The 20033-nt window shown below is 42.3% G+C and overlaps 1 protein-coding gene across 3 annotated transcripts in view; it reads right to left on the reverse strand.

Moving 5' to 3' along the window:
• Window positions 1-19523, reverse strand: part of frmd4a (FERM domain containing 4A) — a 106622-nt gene extending 87099 nt beyond the window's left edge. The window contains exon 1 of one of the 3 annotated variants that reach the window (XM_084363656.1): window positions 19176-19523. In XM_084363656.1, coding sequence (XP_084219782.1) covers window positions 19176-19220 — 45 coding nt within the window. In that variant the 5' untranslated portion in view covers window positions 19221-19523. Of the gene's footprint in view, window positions 1-13080; window positions 13150-19175 lie in introns of those variants that run through there. The other 2 variants (XM_084363658.1, XM_084363660.1) reach the window with 2 other exon arrangements.
• Window positions 19524-20033: the final 510 nt, after the last annotated feature.

A 20033-nucleotide genomic window follows, 5' to 3' on the forward strand; every position in this document is an offset into this window, starting at 1 on the left:
CGCATTAGAGCTGCCGTTAAAGACAAACTGCAAAGTGATTGCTGCGATAACGTTCCTCCTTTTAAATGGACTGAAAACGGACGAAAGCAGACGAATCATCACCTCTGCTCCGAGCTGCATCTCGCCGTTGCCATGGCAACAATGTGTCCATTAGGGTGGGAGCGCAGAGAAGCAGGGAGACCATTATAAACTGGAATAAATAAATAAAAACGCTGCATTCCTGCACCCTGCTGCCATTCTCAGAAGCACCGGTTTGGATTTAACTGTTTAGTGAGACACCGGTGGTTCAGGTGACTGCCTTCTGACTGCAACAAGCCTCACTGCCTGGACTGACACCAAGAGAGGTCTTTTCTCTCTTTCTCTCTCCTTTCTCTCTCAATTACAGTATTTTTAGCCTGGCTTCTCTGTATTGACCCAGATAAGACAAAAAAAGCATTAACCTAACCAAATTAACCACGACGGACATTACCGTTGAGGATACCTCATTAACTTTTGTGCAGAGGATAGCGTTTCCTTGCAGAGCCATGTTCCACAGAACTTTACACATGACTGTCACTAACAGTAATGACCTTCACATTTGAATTCACTAACCAATTTACATGTCATTGCTATGTAAGACAATAGGGCTGCCCAATTAATTGAACTATTATCAAAATTGCAGTATGTGTAATGCAATGTCCAAATCGCAGAAGCTACAATTTTGAGTGACAAAACTGTATTATAATGAAGTTGTAGTGCTGCAGAGATGCTCTGACCTACAAATCTTGTTCTCAAGATCCCAACAAATGTCCCATCATCATGATTTTAATGTTTTTTTTCCAGTGAAAGTAAACATTTTGATGCATGAATAATCATTCCCACTAATCATGAATCATACATTACTCCAATAACTCCATTATCTTTCAAAATAATCGGAATATGATGTTTTATCATACAGAGCAGCCCCTATAAGACAATAAAAAATCATTTTCTAAACAAGTGGTTTCATGGCCCATAACTGTGTTGTAAAGCAGCAATAAATTACACAAAAACCATAAAATACACCTCATTAGACCACATTCATTTGTGGAAAAACACCAGTTTCTCTTTTCCATGACAAACAATTGGATCTGATGATGATTTGGGTGCTATACTGTGTGTGTGTGTTAACATGCATGTAAATCCCCACAGCTGGTGGTCAATGGACTACTGATTGATTCGTGCGGCCAAGCTGAAAACGTATGGCGACTGTTTCGCTGCCACATAACCACTGTGGCGATGAAAAAGCAAATAGACTGGAACCTGCTGTCGCATAACAGCATTGATCGCAGGCTGGCCCGGACGACACAGACATCTCCGCACAACAATGTGTGGACGAGATCAATAACGTTCGAACTGCAGGTGGCACGGCCACTGTTGCCCTATATATGTGTGTGTGTGTGTGTGTGTGTGTGTGTGTGTGTGTCAAATTGGTCAAAGTTTTATCAGAATGTCAGAGGGTCTAGAAAATGAACAGAATACTTTTTTCCTCCTGACTCTGACATGGACACTTGCCATTTTGATTTTAATTGGACTGTGTGGTCACACACGAGTGTATGCTATGAACAAAAATACTGTTCAGGGACCGGCAAGGTGAAATTTGATGCAATATTCATTATCATTGAGCTAATTAACATATAATTAAAATGAACCTCCATGAACGGGGTTCATAGTCATGTATTCCATTTATAAAGCATATTTAAACAGGAGATTTCCCATAGGAGAACATCCCTCGGTCCACTTCACATCAGACAATTTACCACTTCACACGGATCGTCGCCATCAGACCATATGACTGTCGGAGCGTCACAGCACACGCTCGCACACTCACACATATCAAGGACACAAAACAGACACAGATGAACAAACACACACAATCACACACTATATGAAGCCCTAATTCTCTCTCACACACTTATTGATGATGTAAAAATTTTGATAAGTGCCGCAGTGGTCTCTATAGGCAGGCAGTGGGAAGAGCTCAAATCTCATTATTCAGCTGACCTCTGACCTCAGAGCAGCGGCAGACCCAAGATAGTCTCCTAAATGTAGCCTCATAAATAAACCTAGAGCACCTTTAGCCCTCACTATCCCCAGAACACCTTTTCTAATTTTCTGCTGAACAATGTCACATTTGATCCATTTTGTACTTTGGTTACAGTCTCTTTCCCAATGTTAGCTGACAATATATTGCCCACTTTAGCTTGGCTCTCAGTATGTTTATAGGAAAGATGATGTTTTTAGGCACAGCTGTATTTTTTGCCAGATAGAAAATATTATTTTTGGATGAAACAAGGTTAAAAAATGTGCTTCTTTTTTCACCAGGCTGGATGTGTCTGGCAAGCCACAGTGACATACAGCCCCATATATCACCATCACACATTACTGCTGACAGTGAATGTTAACCTGTCAGTGAATCCCACATGCGCGCACACACACACACACCTCGTCCCTGCCCCCAACCCTTCCCAGTCACTATTAAACCTGCACATAGCCATAGATAAAGGAGAGAATGGGTGGGTGGGATGTAGGGGGTGATTACCACTGCAATCACAGGACAATACTGCACAGTGCAGTGCACACTGCAATATACTGCTGCACATTGTCCTTAAACCCACCCCCACCTCTTCCGTCTCCCCATCCTCCCCCCCTCCTTTTCCCATTCCCCTCTCCTCCTCACCCCTGTCTTGCTGCCCCAGCTGGACCCCAAAATGAACCCCTTGTGAGTGTTTCTATCACGCAGATGTGAACTGACAACACCTTGATCAGTCAGAGTGTGTTGATTTATCACTCTAATGACTTCTTCTTTGCGTCATCTCTCTGATTTCCATATTCTGCAGTCTTTGATTCTTGCTTTTCTGGATGCAAATCTTTACAGTATAAACACCAGCATTTGCACGGAGTGAATGCACGAGAGCCCCATCACGGACAAATGTGAAAATGGTGTGTAATTTTCTCTGGCTGTTTGTGTTTCTACTGAGAGCTGCAATTAGGCTGCAAAAAAGCCAGGCGTCCATTGGCTGAGGTAATTAGCCGCTCCTAAACAGACTGTAACTTCATGGGGAAACAAAGGAATTAATTGCAATGATTATCAATTAAACTACATCACAGTGAGAAAAAGGAGCATTAGAGGTTCTATTCTTTCTTTTAGAGCTGCTCCAACTCCATGCTTCAACCCGATGTCTTTTTGTCTTTTAATCTGTTGTCCCATCTGCCATTGTAGCAAGTCCAATACTCCACTGGTTATTTAGCCAGACACCATTTGTTAAGTTTATCTAGTTTGCTTTTTGATACTCATCCAAGGAAATATCAACTTGTATGTATGCTTTTTGAAACAAAACTGTATCAAAACTTACCTGGTCCAGCGACCCAGGTGACCGCATTGAACAAAAAGCAGGTCGTTAGCCCCGTGGCAGAGCATAAGAGAGAGACAGAAAGAGACGCAGAAGAAGAAAAAGCGAGAAGTCATATTCATCGTTATTCACTGTGTGTGCCCAGGTGTCTGGCTGGGAACAGAGGGACCCATGAGTCAATGTGCGACCCTGTCACAGCATTACAGCTAAATCAATGTCACTGGAGAGGGAGCTGCTGCTGACTCTCCTACAGGGACTTCTACTCTACGACGACCAATAGTATCGACTCAGGAGGGAGTTGGAGAGACAAGATGTGTGCCTGTTAACAATCACTGTCAATACTCTGGGTGGCCTGATGGAAAATGAGATAGACCAGATCTGCTGTTGCAGGTTGAACACACATTTCAGTCACCAACATCCATGTTTCATCGGCAAAGTAAGTCATGGCTTGTTTTGCTTTTTTCTTAGTCAGTTAGTCAGTTTCTCTTATTTCAGCATCCAGATAAGGGCTTCCACTTAAAATAATTTTCATCAATCAATCGCTTAATTGTCCAACCAACAATCCCAAACCCCAAAACACTTCATTTACTATCATAAATGAAAATGGAAAGTAGCAAATCCTCACATTTAAGAAGTAAATGTTTGACATTTTTTCTTGAAAAATTACTTAAATGATTAACACATTTTCAAAATAGTCTTTTGACCGACTTATCGATTAATCGTCTAATCATTGCAGCTCTATTCCAGTTAAAACCATTCACTAAGGTGGTAAGTATCTATGGGATTAAAGTAGTAAGCCGAGAAAAGTGCTAATTACTGTCTAAATCAATTAACCACATTATCATCATTAAATATTTAAAATCCTCCTTCCTGGTGGAGACTAGAGGTAAGCTGCTGTACAGTAGACGGGTTAATCCAGGAATTACTCCAGCGGTGATAGGCCGCGTGATATCTTAAAAACTGACACACATACTGAACATCTGAAGACAGAGAGGTTTGTCCCTGCTCCAGGAGCTCTCAACAAGACTTTAGCGCAATTTACTGCTGTTTCTGCCGGACTCGTGGCCAAGGCTGAGATTTACTATGATATATTGGAGTGTGAAACTACTTCAGGCCCATTCCCTGAGCCAAGGGTCCCAGCCATGTTTGAGAGAGCTGGGCTGATTGTTGCCAGAGGGAATTTGTCTGACATCCAATCTAAAGTTCATTAAACAGCAATCCCAGGAAACATGCTGCACACGCGCGTTGGTACACCCGTGCGCACATATACACACACATACACACAGAGAATGTCCTCCACCAATATGCACAGATGTACATTTGCTATGTGTGGCTGCCCTCATTGGCCTGCAGTCCTGGAGGTAGTTAAAGGAAGAGAGGGAAAAGCCCCTCTTCTCTCTCTCACACCTCACCACAGCTCAGAGGGAGGAACATCTTATCTCACTACTGCAGAGAGACGGAGAATTAGAGACCGAGAGAGATGGATGGTAGAGGGTAATGTGAACAGGGTTTGCAGGAGAAGGACATAAGGGATTGAGAGAGAGGGAGTGGGCAAGAGATAATAGAAGCGACAGAGAGAGGGAGAATATTTAATCAATCTAATTTCCATAACTTTCATCCAGCAAAGGAGCAGCCTTTGTGGTCCTGCTGATTAGAAATGTGTTGTTTTAGCCAGAATCAACAAAAAACGTAACCATCAGACTGACTACGTTCACATTTCTCCCACACAATCACATCTCATATCAGCTGAGAAGGCAACAACAGCATAAAACACCCTCCACGTACTGTATGTGTGCATTGATGTATTGATATCGGTTCTGTAAAATACTTCCTCTTATTTGAATGCACATTTCTGCTCGAAGGGAAAGTGAATCGGTTTTATTCATCGTGAGCCACGGCGCGAGCGTGCCCGATGCCATGACGTCACCCTAGAATGGTTTCCTAGCAACTGTTGTCAGGGGCGACCAGCACTCTCTGCAGACGGCACACAGAGCCTTGCAGAGAGACACATAGAGAGTGACAGCGTGGTTGAGAGTTGGTTAAATTACGGGTTCGCTGTGTCTTTGTGGCGCTAACAGCAACACAATCTTCGCAACCCAAATTGAAATTAATCATCTAGCATCATCAATCATGTGCCATTACTCATACAACGACTCGTGAAAAGCCTGCTCCACACAGAGCAAGGGCTTTGCATGTGTGGCATTTTGTTTGCAGGCACAGACACCCACAGATAATCCGACCTATTTCTATATTTCTGACACACGCTGTATACTCACACTCATGCCCAAAGCATGGTCAGACACTCGTCACTGCACGGACTCATCCTGATGCATCACCGCCCACCCACATTCACACACTGCCCTCTACTGTTAAACCTCACACAGAACACGCAGGTACTCTATTCAAATAAAACATGACCTCCTTACAACAAAGTGTATGAGAATCTGATATTACAAATGCAATATAGTGGATAATGAATCAATTAGCATACTCTTTGCCAAAAATGTGATCTTTGCCAAATCACCAGTCTTCATGAATAATGCAGAAATGCATGCAGAGAAGATGCAGTAATAGGAAAGATAATGAAAAAGCTGAATTCATTCTGCTATCTCCACATTGATAAGATCTGGATTCCCATCACTTACTGGAATATTAATACAGGAAAACACATTTCTTATTTATCGGATTCATCTCTTTGTTGTCATGTATCCTTGATCTGACTGTAATTGAATTCTTGTCTGCGAGTCGGCAGTGTTAGCATGCATCCATTAACATGTCAGTCAGACTCTGATTCCTCTCTGAGTGAAATTACTCTTGCGTTTCAGGGTGTAATGAAGGTAGAATTCAAGGCTGGAAATAAAATGATGGTGAAATGGTATTAAGTGGTTTTCACTGATATTTAAACAGCAGGGGTATGGAAAGGAATGTCAATTATCTTCAGCAACCACTGTGACAGGACTATAAGAATACCTTCAAGTCTGTGTACATGCACAGTAATCCAGCATTAGAATAGAGGTATTTCCTTTGTTATACACTGAATTACTATGACAGCAAAGGACTCTACAAGATATTGCTGATATGGCTGTAAGGGGATTTGTTGCTTTGTTTTTCTGTGCAAAGTGGGATTTTCTATATTTTCATTTGGATGCAATCATTAATTTCAGGAACATCTTCGAGGTAAAAAAAGATCTGAGGAGCAAAGTCACACATCAGAGGGAGGGATTAGGAGGAGATTACATCATACAGGACATAAAAGATTTGGGAACAGGAGCAAATATTTGTGTGTCCCAAGCTCAGTCCACATAATATTTGGTAACGCTATTTCAGGGTTTCTCTTGGAAAAACCAGCAGAAGTAGCTTATCGCACAATCTGATATCGCCATGTTGGTGTTCTTACTTTAACATCATAAAAAATGTTGCTCCAGGCAACTACGTTTTCCTAAATGTAATGAAGTAATTTGTTGCCGAAAGCTAACCAAACATCAACTGACAACTGAAACAGAAATTAAATTAGGAGTAAAAATAGTAAGTGAACAGTATACTGTAACAATATGTTATAAAGGGGATACGAACCCCAATCTTCTGAGTCAGATTCCTATACTTACTCAGTCACAACCGCTCACACTATGCAGACGCTTTTTCTTCAGTTGAAATGATGATCCTGGAGCAACATTAATAATGATGTTCTTGGAACAACACCAATATGGTGCTTTCAGATGAACAGTGAGGCTGGAGAAGCAGACTTTTGATTCATTATGTTTAAAGTTTTCTACTCTAGACTCGCCTGATAAAGGGATGATGAAAACAGAAAAGTGAAACGCTCTCCTCCCCCTCATTAGGTACAGGTGAAATGACCTTATGTGCATGGAAACTTATCTCCTGATGGCTCAAGTGAAGCTGCTCAGTGGTCAGCAGCACGAGAAGATTTTGGGTGCATTCGGCAGTCTCTTATGGAAATTGGTGCCTTAAAAACATCATGCACCTTTATCCATGGGAAAAGAAGAGTTTAAAGAAGGCAAGATAAGACAATGTAAAGACAAAAACCATGCATGAATGCTGTGATTCATATAGTTTGGTAAGCTTTCATATTTACAGTAATATATATGATCACAAAATAACTTAAAATGAGTCTAAATAATAAATAATAAAATTATTATCAATTAATCTGCTGATTAATCCATAAAACCTTTTGTCTATAAAATGTCAAACAAAAAACAAAAAACAGCAATTTAGGGAGCTAAAACCAGCAAATGTTTGACCTTCTTGCTTGAAAAATGACAGTTATCAAAATAGTTGGCAATTAATTTTCTTTCTAATCAATTAATTGAGAAATTGCTGTAGCTCTAGTAAAAATGAGTGCACATGCTAAGATGGGATGTGGCTGTCAAGCAGTACTTACTGTATATGGGTTGCTGGCTGGTGTGTCTGCAGGGTAATATATTATGCATTACAGAGGGGATTAGTGTGGCTAAGGTCTTGTAATGCTTAAAATCAGCAGCTCTGATAACAGTCATCAATCAGTCATATAAGCCTGTCAGCTTATTAACAACACCCAGCTGCATTAACTGGGACAAGAAGCAGATTTTCTTTAACAGTAACAACCATGAACTGCGTTTGCTCTCTCTCTCTCTCTCTCTGTGTGTGTGTGTGTGTGTGTGTGTGTGTGTGTGTGTGTGTATGTGTGTGTGTACAAATGTGAACAGACCCATAGGGAGATGCCATTTACAGTAACATGCTGTGGAGAAGCATCCACTGTTGGCCTTCCTGCTCCCTGACCTGCTCATACCTGCAGGGGTTGCACGCTTTAACTAAGCAACTGTGCTCAGACCACCAGAAGAAAATGGCATGCAAAGGCCAAGACGGAAAAAACACACAGACATGCCACACACTTCCTGCAACCACCAGGGATCTAGTAATCTTCGCCAAATTCACGGAGCATCATTAAATCATCACAAATAAGCATAATTCACACTTTCCTTGTGGAAAGTGCAGGACTTTATTTTGATCTGATTCAACAGTCTTCAGCTCCCTCTAGAGGTAAACAAGAGAAGCTACATTAATCAGTTTACTGCATGTGTTCCTCGTTCTCTCCCTCATGCTGTGTCCTGCTCTTTCATCATCTTCCTTCCCTAGCTGCTCCGTGGTGAATCATCTGTAAAATGTGCATGATGCTCATATTCCCCCTACTTTTCTAAATCCAGTCACAGCTCTGCTACCATGTTTGGAACCACGTCTATATTTAAAACCACCATTCCTCAAACATTTACAGCAACCAAGCACTCATGTGCGCCTCTGTTGTCATAAACACACACAAATAAAGTGAGTCACCTGATAGCTTTACTATTGCTACTTTGTAATTATGTATGCATGTATATAAACTGTTATCTTGTTCATTTTTACCCTGTTGTATGTGGCATACATGTACATGGTTCATTCTGATTTCTGTGGAGATGCAATCATGAGTCGATTGTGAGGAAGTTATAACTATTTTGTTAATCGCTCAAGTCACTGTTAAGCAAAATGATCGTGTTTCCTACGGTTTCAGTTTCTCTAATGAGGTTAGTTTGTTTTCTTCTCTGTTTTATATAATTGCAAACTGAATATCTTTGGGTTTGGTCAGACAAAACAAGACATTTGAAAACGTCATCTTCGACTATATTCAGACTTTTTTCGATCAGACAATTAATTTATCAATCCAGAAAATAATCAGCAGATTAATAAATATTGACAACAATTGTTAATTGTTTTTTTCATGCATCAATACACTTTGGTACACTCTCTTTGTCTCTGTATGTATGTTATGCCTAATGTTTTTTTTTAGCTCTTACCCTGTCCTGAAGATATACTTCCTTTTTTTAAAAGCTGGAATGACAAATATACCGAATCATTTCTTCCTTTCAGCTACAGATTTTGAGGGGGAAAAAAATCCAAAAAACTTTTGCTATAAGTACATCTTTAATACACTGGAGTGGTCATATATTAATTAATTGTATTAATCTTTGTACTGAGCATCAAAGGAGGCATTGAAGATTTTTTTCCAGATGCTTTACAAGAGGGCAGCTGTTGCTAGGACAACCAAGGTCACACTTTTGTCAGTGGAAGTGAGAAACCCTACAGAAGAGCTGCTGCAATGTCTCTGAACTGGACTGAATGCAGCGCTGATTCAAGCATCTTTCTGTTGGTGGCTAGTATGATATTTAAAGATACCCAGTTCAGAGAAACCTGTCACTTCCTATTGCCAACAGGACGTTGCACTTCTTGGTTTCACTTCTTATGTACATGTTTCAATTCAGTAGAGAAAAATGGAAAAAACCAGGTCATTCACCCCTACTCTTTTGCCATTTGCTACAAGCCAATAGGAAATCTCCACCGCACAGGCAGACCAACACCTCCTGACCTGCTACTACATCTTCAACATGGGCAAAATGAGTCAAAGGAGTCAGCAGGTCTATGATTATATTGTTTATCCATGATGAAAAATGCCATTGCCCAAATAACACATTACACAGTAACTGTTTAGGGCTGCACAATGTATCAAAATGTTATCAAAATTGATAACAATGTCGCAAAAAAAGATGCCCTTTAAATTTTGTTCTCCAGATGTTAGAGCACATTTGTTTTTGGTACAGACCCAGACAAATGTCACATCATTATGATTTTAATAGTTTTTTTTAAAGGAAATCAGAACATATTTTTTCCCCCTGTTGTGCAGTCGTAATTTCGCCCCAAATGCTGTTAAACTATTATTTGCACATGAGATGCTGTAAATCATTAATGTAATCTGATCCTTCCTCTTTTCTAGTGTGAAAGCTTTAGGTTTTTTTTTTGGCACAGTGGCTCACTTGAAATGTAGGAATCAGCACAATATTCTTTAGTTTCATAAATATGCACATGTTCAGGTGTGTGTGCACTTAACATGTGTTTTTCTTGTGTGACCCTTTGCCAATTAAAATTTTAACAAGCAGTTGTCAAAGACCCTCAGCTAATCCTGATGGACATCTGAGCCCTGGTGCAAGAGAGGGTGAAGTGAAAGGGATTAAAACAAAGCCCTTCTCTCTAATTCTCATTTTGATCATTAAAAATGTAAGTTTATTTTTGTTTGCTCACTAAAGCTTAAACATGTAACAGGCACAGAGTGATTCGCTGTGGTCACATCGGCCCTCTTCAGCCGTCTACCGCATAAGTGCTGCTAACAAGACAGCTCTTCATTATGACAAGGACCTGATCTCTGTTAACTCACTCCATATGGAAGACAATCGGCCCCAGTGGGACCTGTGTCAACCAGAGTGTGAAACGTCACACACATGCACACTGTAGAGCCCACACAAAATGACGATGACACACCCATACACACATTCGCAGCAACAGACACACACACACAAAGAGAAGAGAAAGTGAACTTGGAAGCAAACAGAGATTGGTCTTTCTACTCAGACATCTGCTCCTTCCCAGAGACAGATGGCGAACCAATCAGACCGCCTGGTGCCTCTGCCACTCTCCGCCTCCCATGCCACCCTCCCGCCCCTCCCCTCAACCTGCATTCTGGCATAGATGACAGGTGGCACCTTGCAAATGTGACACCGCTGCTGCCCCGGAAAATAATTTATGTATTCATTACATTAAGACCAAAAATATGATGAAATTCAACCCGCTTGAACTCCTTTTCACTGCCAAGTCACAACACATTCACATACGTCAAAGGCAAGAGGAGATTTAAAACCAGCAACAAAAAGCAGAAGAAAGAGCACTAAATGACCTCTCTCTGCTGGTAAATGCAGTGCACCTACACCACAGCCAGAGGCTTGCCTCAGATTCGGCTATGATTGATTAAACTGGAACACACTGAGCTTATTGTGTTTTGATGCCGCAACACCGAGCAGAAAAGCCCTCATTTATCTACTCTGAAAGGTTTATTTCCACGGCAGCTTGACCTTCTAAAGGGGACAGCCGTCAGATAAATGTCATATCTAGCTTTGCTATGGGCAATACCCTGCAAGCCAACCGGAATAAGATGGGGATCTCTCAGAGCGGGTGCAGCAGTTCCATCTAAACATTTTGTTTGTTCTGAAAGCATCGATTGACAGCACCATACAGCGGGTCATGTGTGTGGGTGAGAAGAAGAGAAAGATGCAGCTCTTCCTCAGGCTGCTGTTCGATCAGTGAAACGGCCCGTACCTTACAGTGAATGCAAATACACATCCTGACCCACATTTATGCACAAACACTGCAAGAATCGCATAATTAGCCAGACGTGTTTCACCTGAGCAACTTCAGTGCTCGTTAATGCACCTGCAGAGGTAGCCAGGACAGAACAGAGCTGGAGAGCCCTAATAAACACCAGGATGAAGGCGGACAGACAGGGCACAGGGAAGCAGTGGCAGTCTTTGATGAGCATCTGTCAGGGTACGCACACTGGGCCACGTCCTGCACGCTAATGGCTGTTTCAGTAACCCTTTCCTCACGTCACCTACGCGGGCGAAAGCTCAGATAACCTGGCTCAACGCCGGTAGACCATTTGATGCACAAGGAACGCTGTCACGCTCCACTGAGAGCATGCTGCATACATTAACATGCAGGAGGGGATGCACTGTGCACACACACTGCAAACACTTCACATATTCACACCTGAGACCTTCCCCTGGCTACACACACACACACACACACTCACACAGAAATGACCACGGCTGAACGAGCAGATACTCTGGTGAAGTCAATTAGAATTGAGGCGCCTTCACCCCTGCAGCTCATCAATAGTCCTTAAACAGGCTGCAGTGTAAACAGCTCAGGAGATTTACTGGTATACACACACACACACACACACACACACACACCATCCCTTATACATTTATGCATGTGGTTAGAGGTGAGAACCATCTCTCTCGTTTGCACTTCCTCCTGCGCTTCCTTTTCTCTCATTTACATGTTTACTATTCGTCTCTCTCAGGTTAAATTCTTATCAGCTCAGCAAATGGAAACAAAAACAAAATAATCATGTTTAACTGATGTCAGCTTGTGTAACTGATTTCAATGAAACATTGGACAACGGTTACAACAGAATCCAGCCAGAAGCAGAATGTCTTGATCATGCCCCTTTGATCTAAGACAGGCCGATCAATACTCTGATCATGGACAGCTTTCAGAAGTAGACACCAGAGAATCAAAGCTGCGGTCAATATCAAACCTGAGCTGTGCCCATGACTTTGTGGACTCAGCAAATGGTTTTACATTCAACCTTGAAGCAGCTAATTACGTAAGGACATCCACATAACAACATAAAGATGCAATAATAGTTTTCATCATGACATGAAAATAACAACATGTAATGACAGAAACAAGGACACCTCAAGGGTTATCACCATCTCTGCATCTCTCTGACTCTGGTTTTTACCTGTTTAAGCTCATTGCATCGTCTTTATATCAAAAGTCTGCACATTTAGCTAGTGTATGGTTCAGCATAAATTCTCTCATTGACCCCGTTTCCAACCGCAGCAGCAGCAGGAGGAAGCAGCTGTCTGTGACAGACAAGCCCAAATAAAAGCACTCAATGCTAACCTGCCCAGCAGCACACAAAGTTAGCTGCTAGCTAGCGGTAGCTAACGTTAGCTGGTAAAGAAAGTTGAGCACACAGCGAGCTAAAGACACAAACATTTTTCTCAGGAGTTGAAGGAGACCAAACCAGAGCGGAAAGAAGAATAAATATCAGACTTACATTTTTCCATTGGCAAGAAACACCACTCCTTCAGGACAATACTGGTGCTCCATTTCTGCCGGTTGTTCGCTAACATGGTTGCTTTAACTTAAGTAACGGCTGTAGGCGTTAACAGCCCGGGCTGGTTGCTCTTCCGCCCCCTGGTGGAAGGTAATGAAAAACCTTTCTCCCAGGTCTGCTTTGTTTGAGGCTGACAAATATAATTTAGACTTTCAGGCCTTTTTTATAATATGGAAGTATACAACATCAATTGACAACAGGATATTTTGAAAAGAAAGAACCACAATTTGATCTTAATATGTGTGGTTACTTTTCGCGCCACTGCATATTTTTGCCCTACGAAGACAACGGAGCGATTTTTGAACTTTGAACTCTCCCATTTGTAAATATTGCAATTTTTACACGATGACATGCTTCTGATTAATCAGATGAGGAACTGACAATTCAGGGACAAAATTGTTTATTGAGATGGGAACAGAATTTATTTTGCCACGTAGGAAAAGCTAAGTCTGACTAAATAACACCTTTAAATTAAGATACCTTGTTGGAAAAAATACAAGAATGTGCATCAACTTCTGATGAATTATAATAGAGGGATTAAAGACATTAACTGTGATTTGCCATTTGATGGTCTAACCCTCTCGCAGTAATTCTGTTTTTGAAAATATTGACCCAATAAGTAGCCTAAATAATTAATGATGCCTTAACCCTGAAGCTTTTTAAGGATGCAAATGATATTACCGGCTCAAACAAACCAACCTATTAACATTCATATTTGTCACACAAAGTCAATTTCATTATCGTAGACAGCAGGTTGAACACAACAAGCTTGACAAGATATGCAATACTGCTACTACCACTACTACTACTACTACTACTAATAATAATAATAATAATAATAACAATAGCAATACTACTACTACTACTACTACTACTACTAATAATAATAATAATAATAACATAACTTCATTTTTAATAGCACTTTATAAAACACACAGTTACAAAGTGCTTCACATATTGGATAAAGTACAAAAATCAAGTCCCAATGTACAAACACACATGTCATGGTTTGGGTTTTCAGTTTAGTTATTGTTACCTGTTTAATTTTGTAAGGTTGTGTCATGTTGTGTAACTTCCTGTCTTTCTCTTGTTTTCCCTCCCTTGTGATTTCCTGATTAGTTTCACCTGTACCTGATAAGCCTCCTGTGTATTCAATTCCTGTCTTGCCCCCTATCTCTTTGTCAGTTTGTCTGTTTTGTGTCCGGTTGGATGCCGAGCAGGATGCACACGCTTAGCATTTTCAGCCTTCCTTTCTCTGTTGCACAGTAAAAGTGTTTCTTTCCCCCTGCAGCAAGTACAGAGTGTTAGTTAGCTGACATCAGCAGAACGGGTTCCTAACATCACTCAAGCATGACTGTTCTGCAGTCAGACTGCAGCTTTATGGAAATGAACAACTGGAAAATTATTATTTTAATTTTGTTTATTTATTTATTATAGAGAACCTAGCACTGTACAAATACGCAAAAAGGGAAGTGGGCAGGAGGAGAAGCTCTGTGACGTGACAAGAACATTAAGTGGCAGATAGTGAGACATCAGTCAAAAAAAATAGCGGTAATGAAATGCCATCTGTGCCAGTGTGCTTCTCATTCATACTAATCACCGCTAAGAGGTAGGAATCATTGCAGGGTTGAGACTGGTTCAGCAGGAGAACCACGAGATTACCTTCAGCTCTGGTTGTGATGTGAAGATACATGTGTTCTGTTTGGGTTTTTTATAACAAGATTGTGGGCTGAGTTCAACGTGACATGTTGACGGTGTAACCGACAGATCATGGGACGTGAATTACTGAATTACTTTACTCGCTCCAACCAGATGCACCAAAAGCATCAAATACTCCCCTCCACATCTATGTACAGACACACACACACACACACACACACACACTTACGCAAAATGTTATCTGCTTCTCTTCCTCTGCCATTGTTACAGGGCAGTAATCAATTATCTCAGTATGATGTCATTCCGCTCACCCTCCCCCATACTGTTCAGCCCTCCTCCATTTGTACACTGGCTGCTATCGTGGCACGCATCAGATCAGGGATGGAAAACACAAAAATAAGCATCAAACACTGATCGTAACTCATGTTTTGTTATCTTGACTACAAGTTTTTAAGGATAAGCGCACGCATATTGACACGAGCTAAGGCACACCGCAATTAAGTAACACACACACTCAGTACATCACGTCATAGGGCGGTGATTTGATTACCGCCGAATGAATCCTCTCTGGCTTGATCACACTGAGTCATCTGGTCTCCGTGCTCAGTGACGGGATAATTGAATGAGGGACAGTAATGAAGAGACATGGACGCCAACATAAAGGGCAGCGCGAGGTCTTTGTTTTTGGGTTGCCTCTCTGTCTGTGTAGTTGGATGCAAATAACACCTCCGTTATCAGTTATAGACGTGACTTCACACCGGGGCAAAGTGCAAGCCACACACTCGCAGCTTTCATACACGTGGTAATTGTTTTGGCAGGTGTGTGATGATGTCATCTACCAACACACCATTAGAGCTTTTTCCATGCAGGAAACAGAAAGAGGAAGTCTACATGTATATGCTGCTGTATCGCTGAGGAACAGTGAAGCTTTGAGCTGCTGTATGCAGAGCAGAACCCTCCAGCAATATGAGGATAATCCACTTAGCTTCTGTGTGTGTCAAGATACCAACTTGCCCTGGTTTCTCTCAGCTGGATTTGCAGGGTCCCGGTGTAACAGATAGCAAAATGCATATTGATCAACTGCCCCTGTCTGCATTCGGAAAGAGGCAACCACTCTGACAAGAACCATAGATCTGCAAAAAAGGAAACACGATGAGCCAGAGCAGAACATTGAGATAAAATGTGTTCCCATTTTTTTTTTTTTTTTTTTTTTGTTGACAGCCTCATTCCTCGCTCTAATTATTATTCCATGTGACTCTTTATCAGAATGTGTTGAAGTTATAATAAATCCTGGATTAGCTGCATCAGAAAACTAAACCTCATGACTGGAGCCTGTGAGATGTTGTGGGATTTAGTCTTTAATCATTGCTGTTATTTACCTCCCATGCTCATCAAAAGGCATATAGGCAGATTCAAGGCATGTTTAATTTGGCTTTGTTTGAATTTAATTTTGTACTTCAGGTTACCCCACGGGGTACATCCATCTTGAAGATATCTAAGAGCCGCTCTCCTCAAGAGCTCTCCAGAGCGGAGCTAATCAGCTCAGGGATGAGCGCAGTGGCGAAGACTTTAGCTGCTCCAGTTTTGATTTAAAGTACAAAAGGAACCCTGCAATCAAGAGCACACGCATTAGTTTGAACCAAAAGAGATTTCGCTCTGGCGCAGTGGCCATACATTCCAGTTTGAGAGGAGGATAAAGCTGTCAAATCCCCCATGATAGAGATCTCGGCAGTAAAGGTATTGCATGCCCCATTGAGGTCATCTAGTTTGTGATCTGCGCCAATATCAGATGACAGCACGTCTCTGTGTGTCTTAGCTGGAGACAGACTTGTTATTGATCTTCTTCATCCCTCGCTAAAACCGAAACCCATCAAACTAGGCAGGGGGAGAGAGCCTTACCTACGGCATGTTCTTCATACATCAGATGTGCTCGTATTTAATTAATTCATCATCTGTGGATTTTTATAGCATTTTTTATGAAAGAGAGTAATTCCCCTGAGACTCATTTATCAATTTCGCCTCCCAGTCACAGAATTAAATTGATCTAACCCATTCATAACAATATTAGGATACCAGTCATAATTCTCATACAATGGTCTCTCTCCCTCTTGGCCCAGTCTCTATGACAGACATGAGACCGTTCGGTTTTTATTGCTGAGCCAGTGTAAGTCTGAGCCAATCACATTAGTCCCAGACCAGTAAAGCCCAGAGGAGAACTAAAACACAATTTCCTGCATTTATTTATTTGTGTCAGCCACATGGCAGAAAATAAGGAAACGTATTTTTTTCTTGTTTGTGCTATCTATCTATCTATCTATCTATCTATCTATCTATCTATCTATCTATCTTATGTTTGACATGGGTCATTTGTTGTGCTGTGTGAATTATGCCTAATAAAGCAGCTATCGTAATTAGATAATCACTTATTCACCTGAAATATTAATACACACAGAGGCAGGAAGCATGATCAATATTAATCTTGGCTCACACACACAGACACACACATAAACCCCCCATTAATAATTAAGATAGGTTCCAGCTCTGAACATGTCAGCGTGAATACAAATGCCAGATGGATTTTGTGAACAAATCACTGAGCTCTGAAATTAGTTATCCGATGTCAATCTTGTCCAGCGTGTGTATTTAAAGGGAAAGTCAACACGGAGCGGATTTAATTGGTGTTGTTCCTCAGCCTCGGCGAGCTCGAGAGCTGTAAATAAAATCTCTGCCAAAGAAAACACCAAAAGACCCAGTAGTGCCCTCCATGTTGGAGTGCGCCGCTCATTGCCAACTGGCAAAGTGTGGCTCAGGATGGTGAGGAAATTGTAGACGTGTCGGGGCTATAATCACAAATGAAACAGTGAGAGTTAAAAGTTGTGACAGTAAGCCAGTTTTGCCGTGACAGAAAAAAACTCTGGGGTGACATCGAGGGCTATGACAGCCACGACAGTGAGAGCACTTGTAAGAGAACGCCCACCGTGCTAATGCTATTTGCAAGGCATATGCAGTATAAAATGGAGTCACGGGACACCAACTGTCTCCCAGCGTTACACGAGGCAATGCTCTGCAGATGAACCCATTCTTCTTGAAAAAAATCCTTCAAGGACGGGTCTATTCTGGTGGAAACAATCCTAACAATCCAATATTTGTTGCTGTGTCCCACTTTCTGTGGAAATAAAAGCCCACTTTCACTTCCACCTCCTTCTCTGATTGACTGCTTCACCTTCTATTCCTGCCCTCATCACTCACACTTCCTTTTTCACCTTTCTCCCTCTGCCCTGTCCATCATCTCACGCACTCTTCTCCCACCCTACTCCTTTTACTGCTGCCTCTCCCTCGAGTGGGGTGCATGGCCTATCGCCATAGTAACAGACAGCCGTGACAGGTGGAGATAGCAGGTAGTGCGGCGATGCATGACTCCCCCTGGGACTGCAGAATGCCAACACTATAGAATGAGAATGAGCAGAACAGGCTCTCCTATACAAAGTCACCCTGTTGTACGGCGCGTACCTTCAATTCATTGAAGCTTATCATGAGAGGGGTCCTTGCCTTATCTGTATTCTACACATGCAGCAAAGCCACACTGCGATTGTTTCACTGTGCGGCTGGACAGAGGGGAGTTCAATGGATTCGAGCGTGTTTGCTTGTTCTATGTCATCACTCTCTATGGTCAGATCTGAACCAGGCCAAGCCAAGCCAAGCCAATCTGGTACATGTCAGTGAGAGACTGGATTCTACACTAACAAGATCCCACAATGCACTGCCACAGGCTGCAAAAACTGTTTTCTCTGTAATGTGTAATTGAATTGATTCAGTCTTGAGGATGGGAAATGACTGCACGCTGATCTCTCTTTCACACACACGCACACAAACACAGAACATATCCCTTCAGCAACTTACGCACATCATGCGCTGCAGACACACATGTCATGTTGCTCACTCTCATATAATAAGATTTATTAAATGACATCTGTCTCCAGCATGCACAAGCCTCCATGTTCAACACCGCATCCCAGATGCCTGCAATAGCCTGTGAGGGATTTCTCCCACACTTGACCACTGCAGCAGTTGAACACGTGGACGAGTTAGACAAAAGCGAGAGTTTCCTGAGGCAGGAGCAAAAGACACACGTTACTTTAGTTTGGAAAGCAGCTCCTGAGCCCCGCTAGGAAGTTATGTTTTTAGGATTTTAGACGTGTAGTAAAGGGGAGGAGCAAACAAGCAACATCTCTTCTAATGAGATGACAGTTCACCTCCTGCTATAGTGGCATTTGCCATGTGGAGAGAGTGATGAGAGAGGAGCCACAGCAGAGAAAGAAAGAAACAAAGACAGACAGTAGACAGCGGCGGAAATACTATACCCCTCCGAGACTCACCATGAGCAAACACACGGCTGATTCAGGCATGAGTTGGACAGCCATGATGGGATCCTATAGATTCTTGTGAAGATGGAACGTCTGCGGACTCTCTTCGTTATCCTCTTGTTTGATCCTCTTTTTCTGAGTCTTCACTCAGGGAGCAAGCTCACCTCTGTCCAGATGAAGCCCTCTGACTGGCCCTCCCACTCTGTGTCCTTAACCACCTCTGTTTCTCAGTCAGTGCTGCAGACAGCCTTTGGTGTCTGATTGTAAAGCCACAGTCCCTGGAGAGCCTGTGACTCCCCAGTCTCTCTGCGACTCTTCAGACTGAGCGCAAAACAGCCCTCCTTCTTCCAGTTCTTTGATCTGAGAGCAGAGCAGATCCCCCCCTCCCTCACTCCTCCTTTCACTTTTAAAACACTCCCCGCAGACCCCACGCCTACCTCCCCCAAACCCCTGTGACTCGGGCGCCTCTTGCTAAATGCTCCCCTCCCTCTGTTGCTGCCTTCTGCCTCCTCTTTTTCACTCTCCTCTCCTCACTACACAAAGCACATCCAGTCGAGCACGTTGGGTTTTTTTAGTCTTCCTCCTGGTGCTGTCCTGTCGCTGCTCCAGAGGGCGTAACCTGCATCACTGATGCTTCCCAGTCTCAAGCACTCCCTCCCCTGTGATGGGGAAGACAGGCGCTCACCTCACCTCACCACTCAGAGATCCAGCGCAGAGAGATCCCCTTTAGGCTAATCCCCTGCCTCATAGATCATCAGCATGAGAAGGAAACAAATAAGGGAGAGAGTAGCAGACAGTTTTCCAAAAGACAGAGGATGAGGTAAAAGGCAGCCAGGAGGAGAGAGATGGAGTGGAGGGAGCAGCCACTGG

The sequence above is a fragment of the Pagrus pagrus genome (assembly GCF_965226575.1).
Source record: "Pagrus pagrus genome assembly, chromosome: 10".
Classification (NCBI taxonomy): Eukaryota; Metazoa; Chordata; class Actinopteri; order Spariformes; family Sparidae; genus Pagrus; species Pagrus pagrus.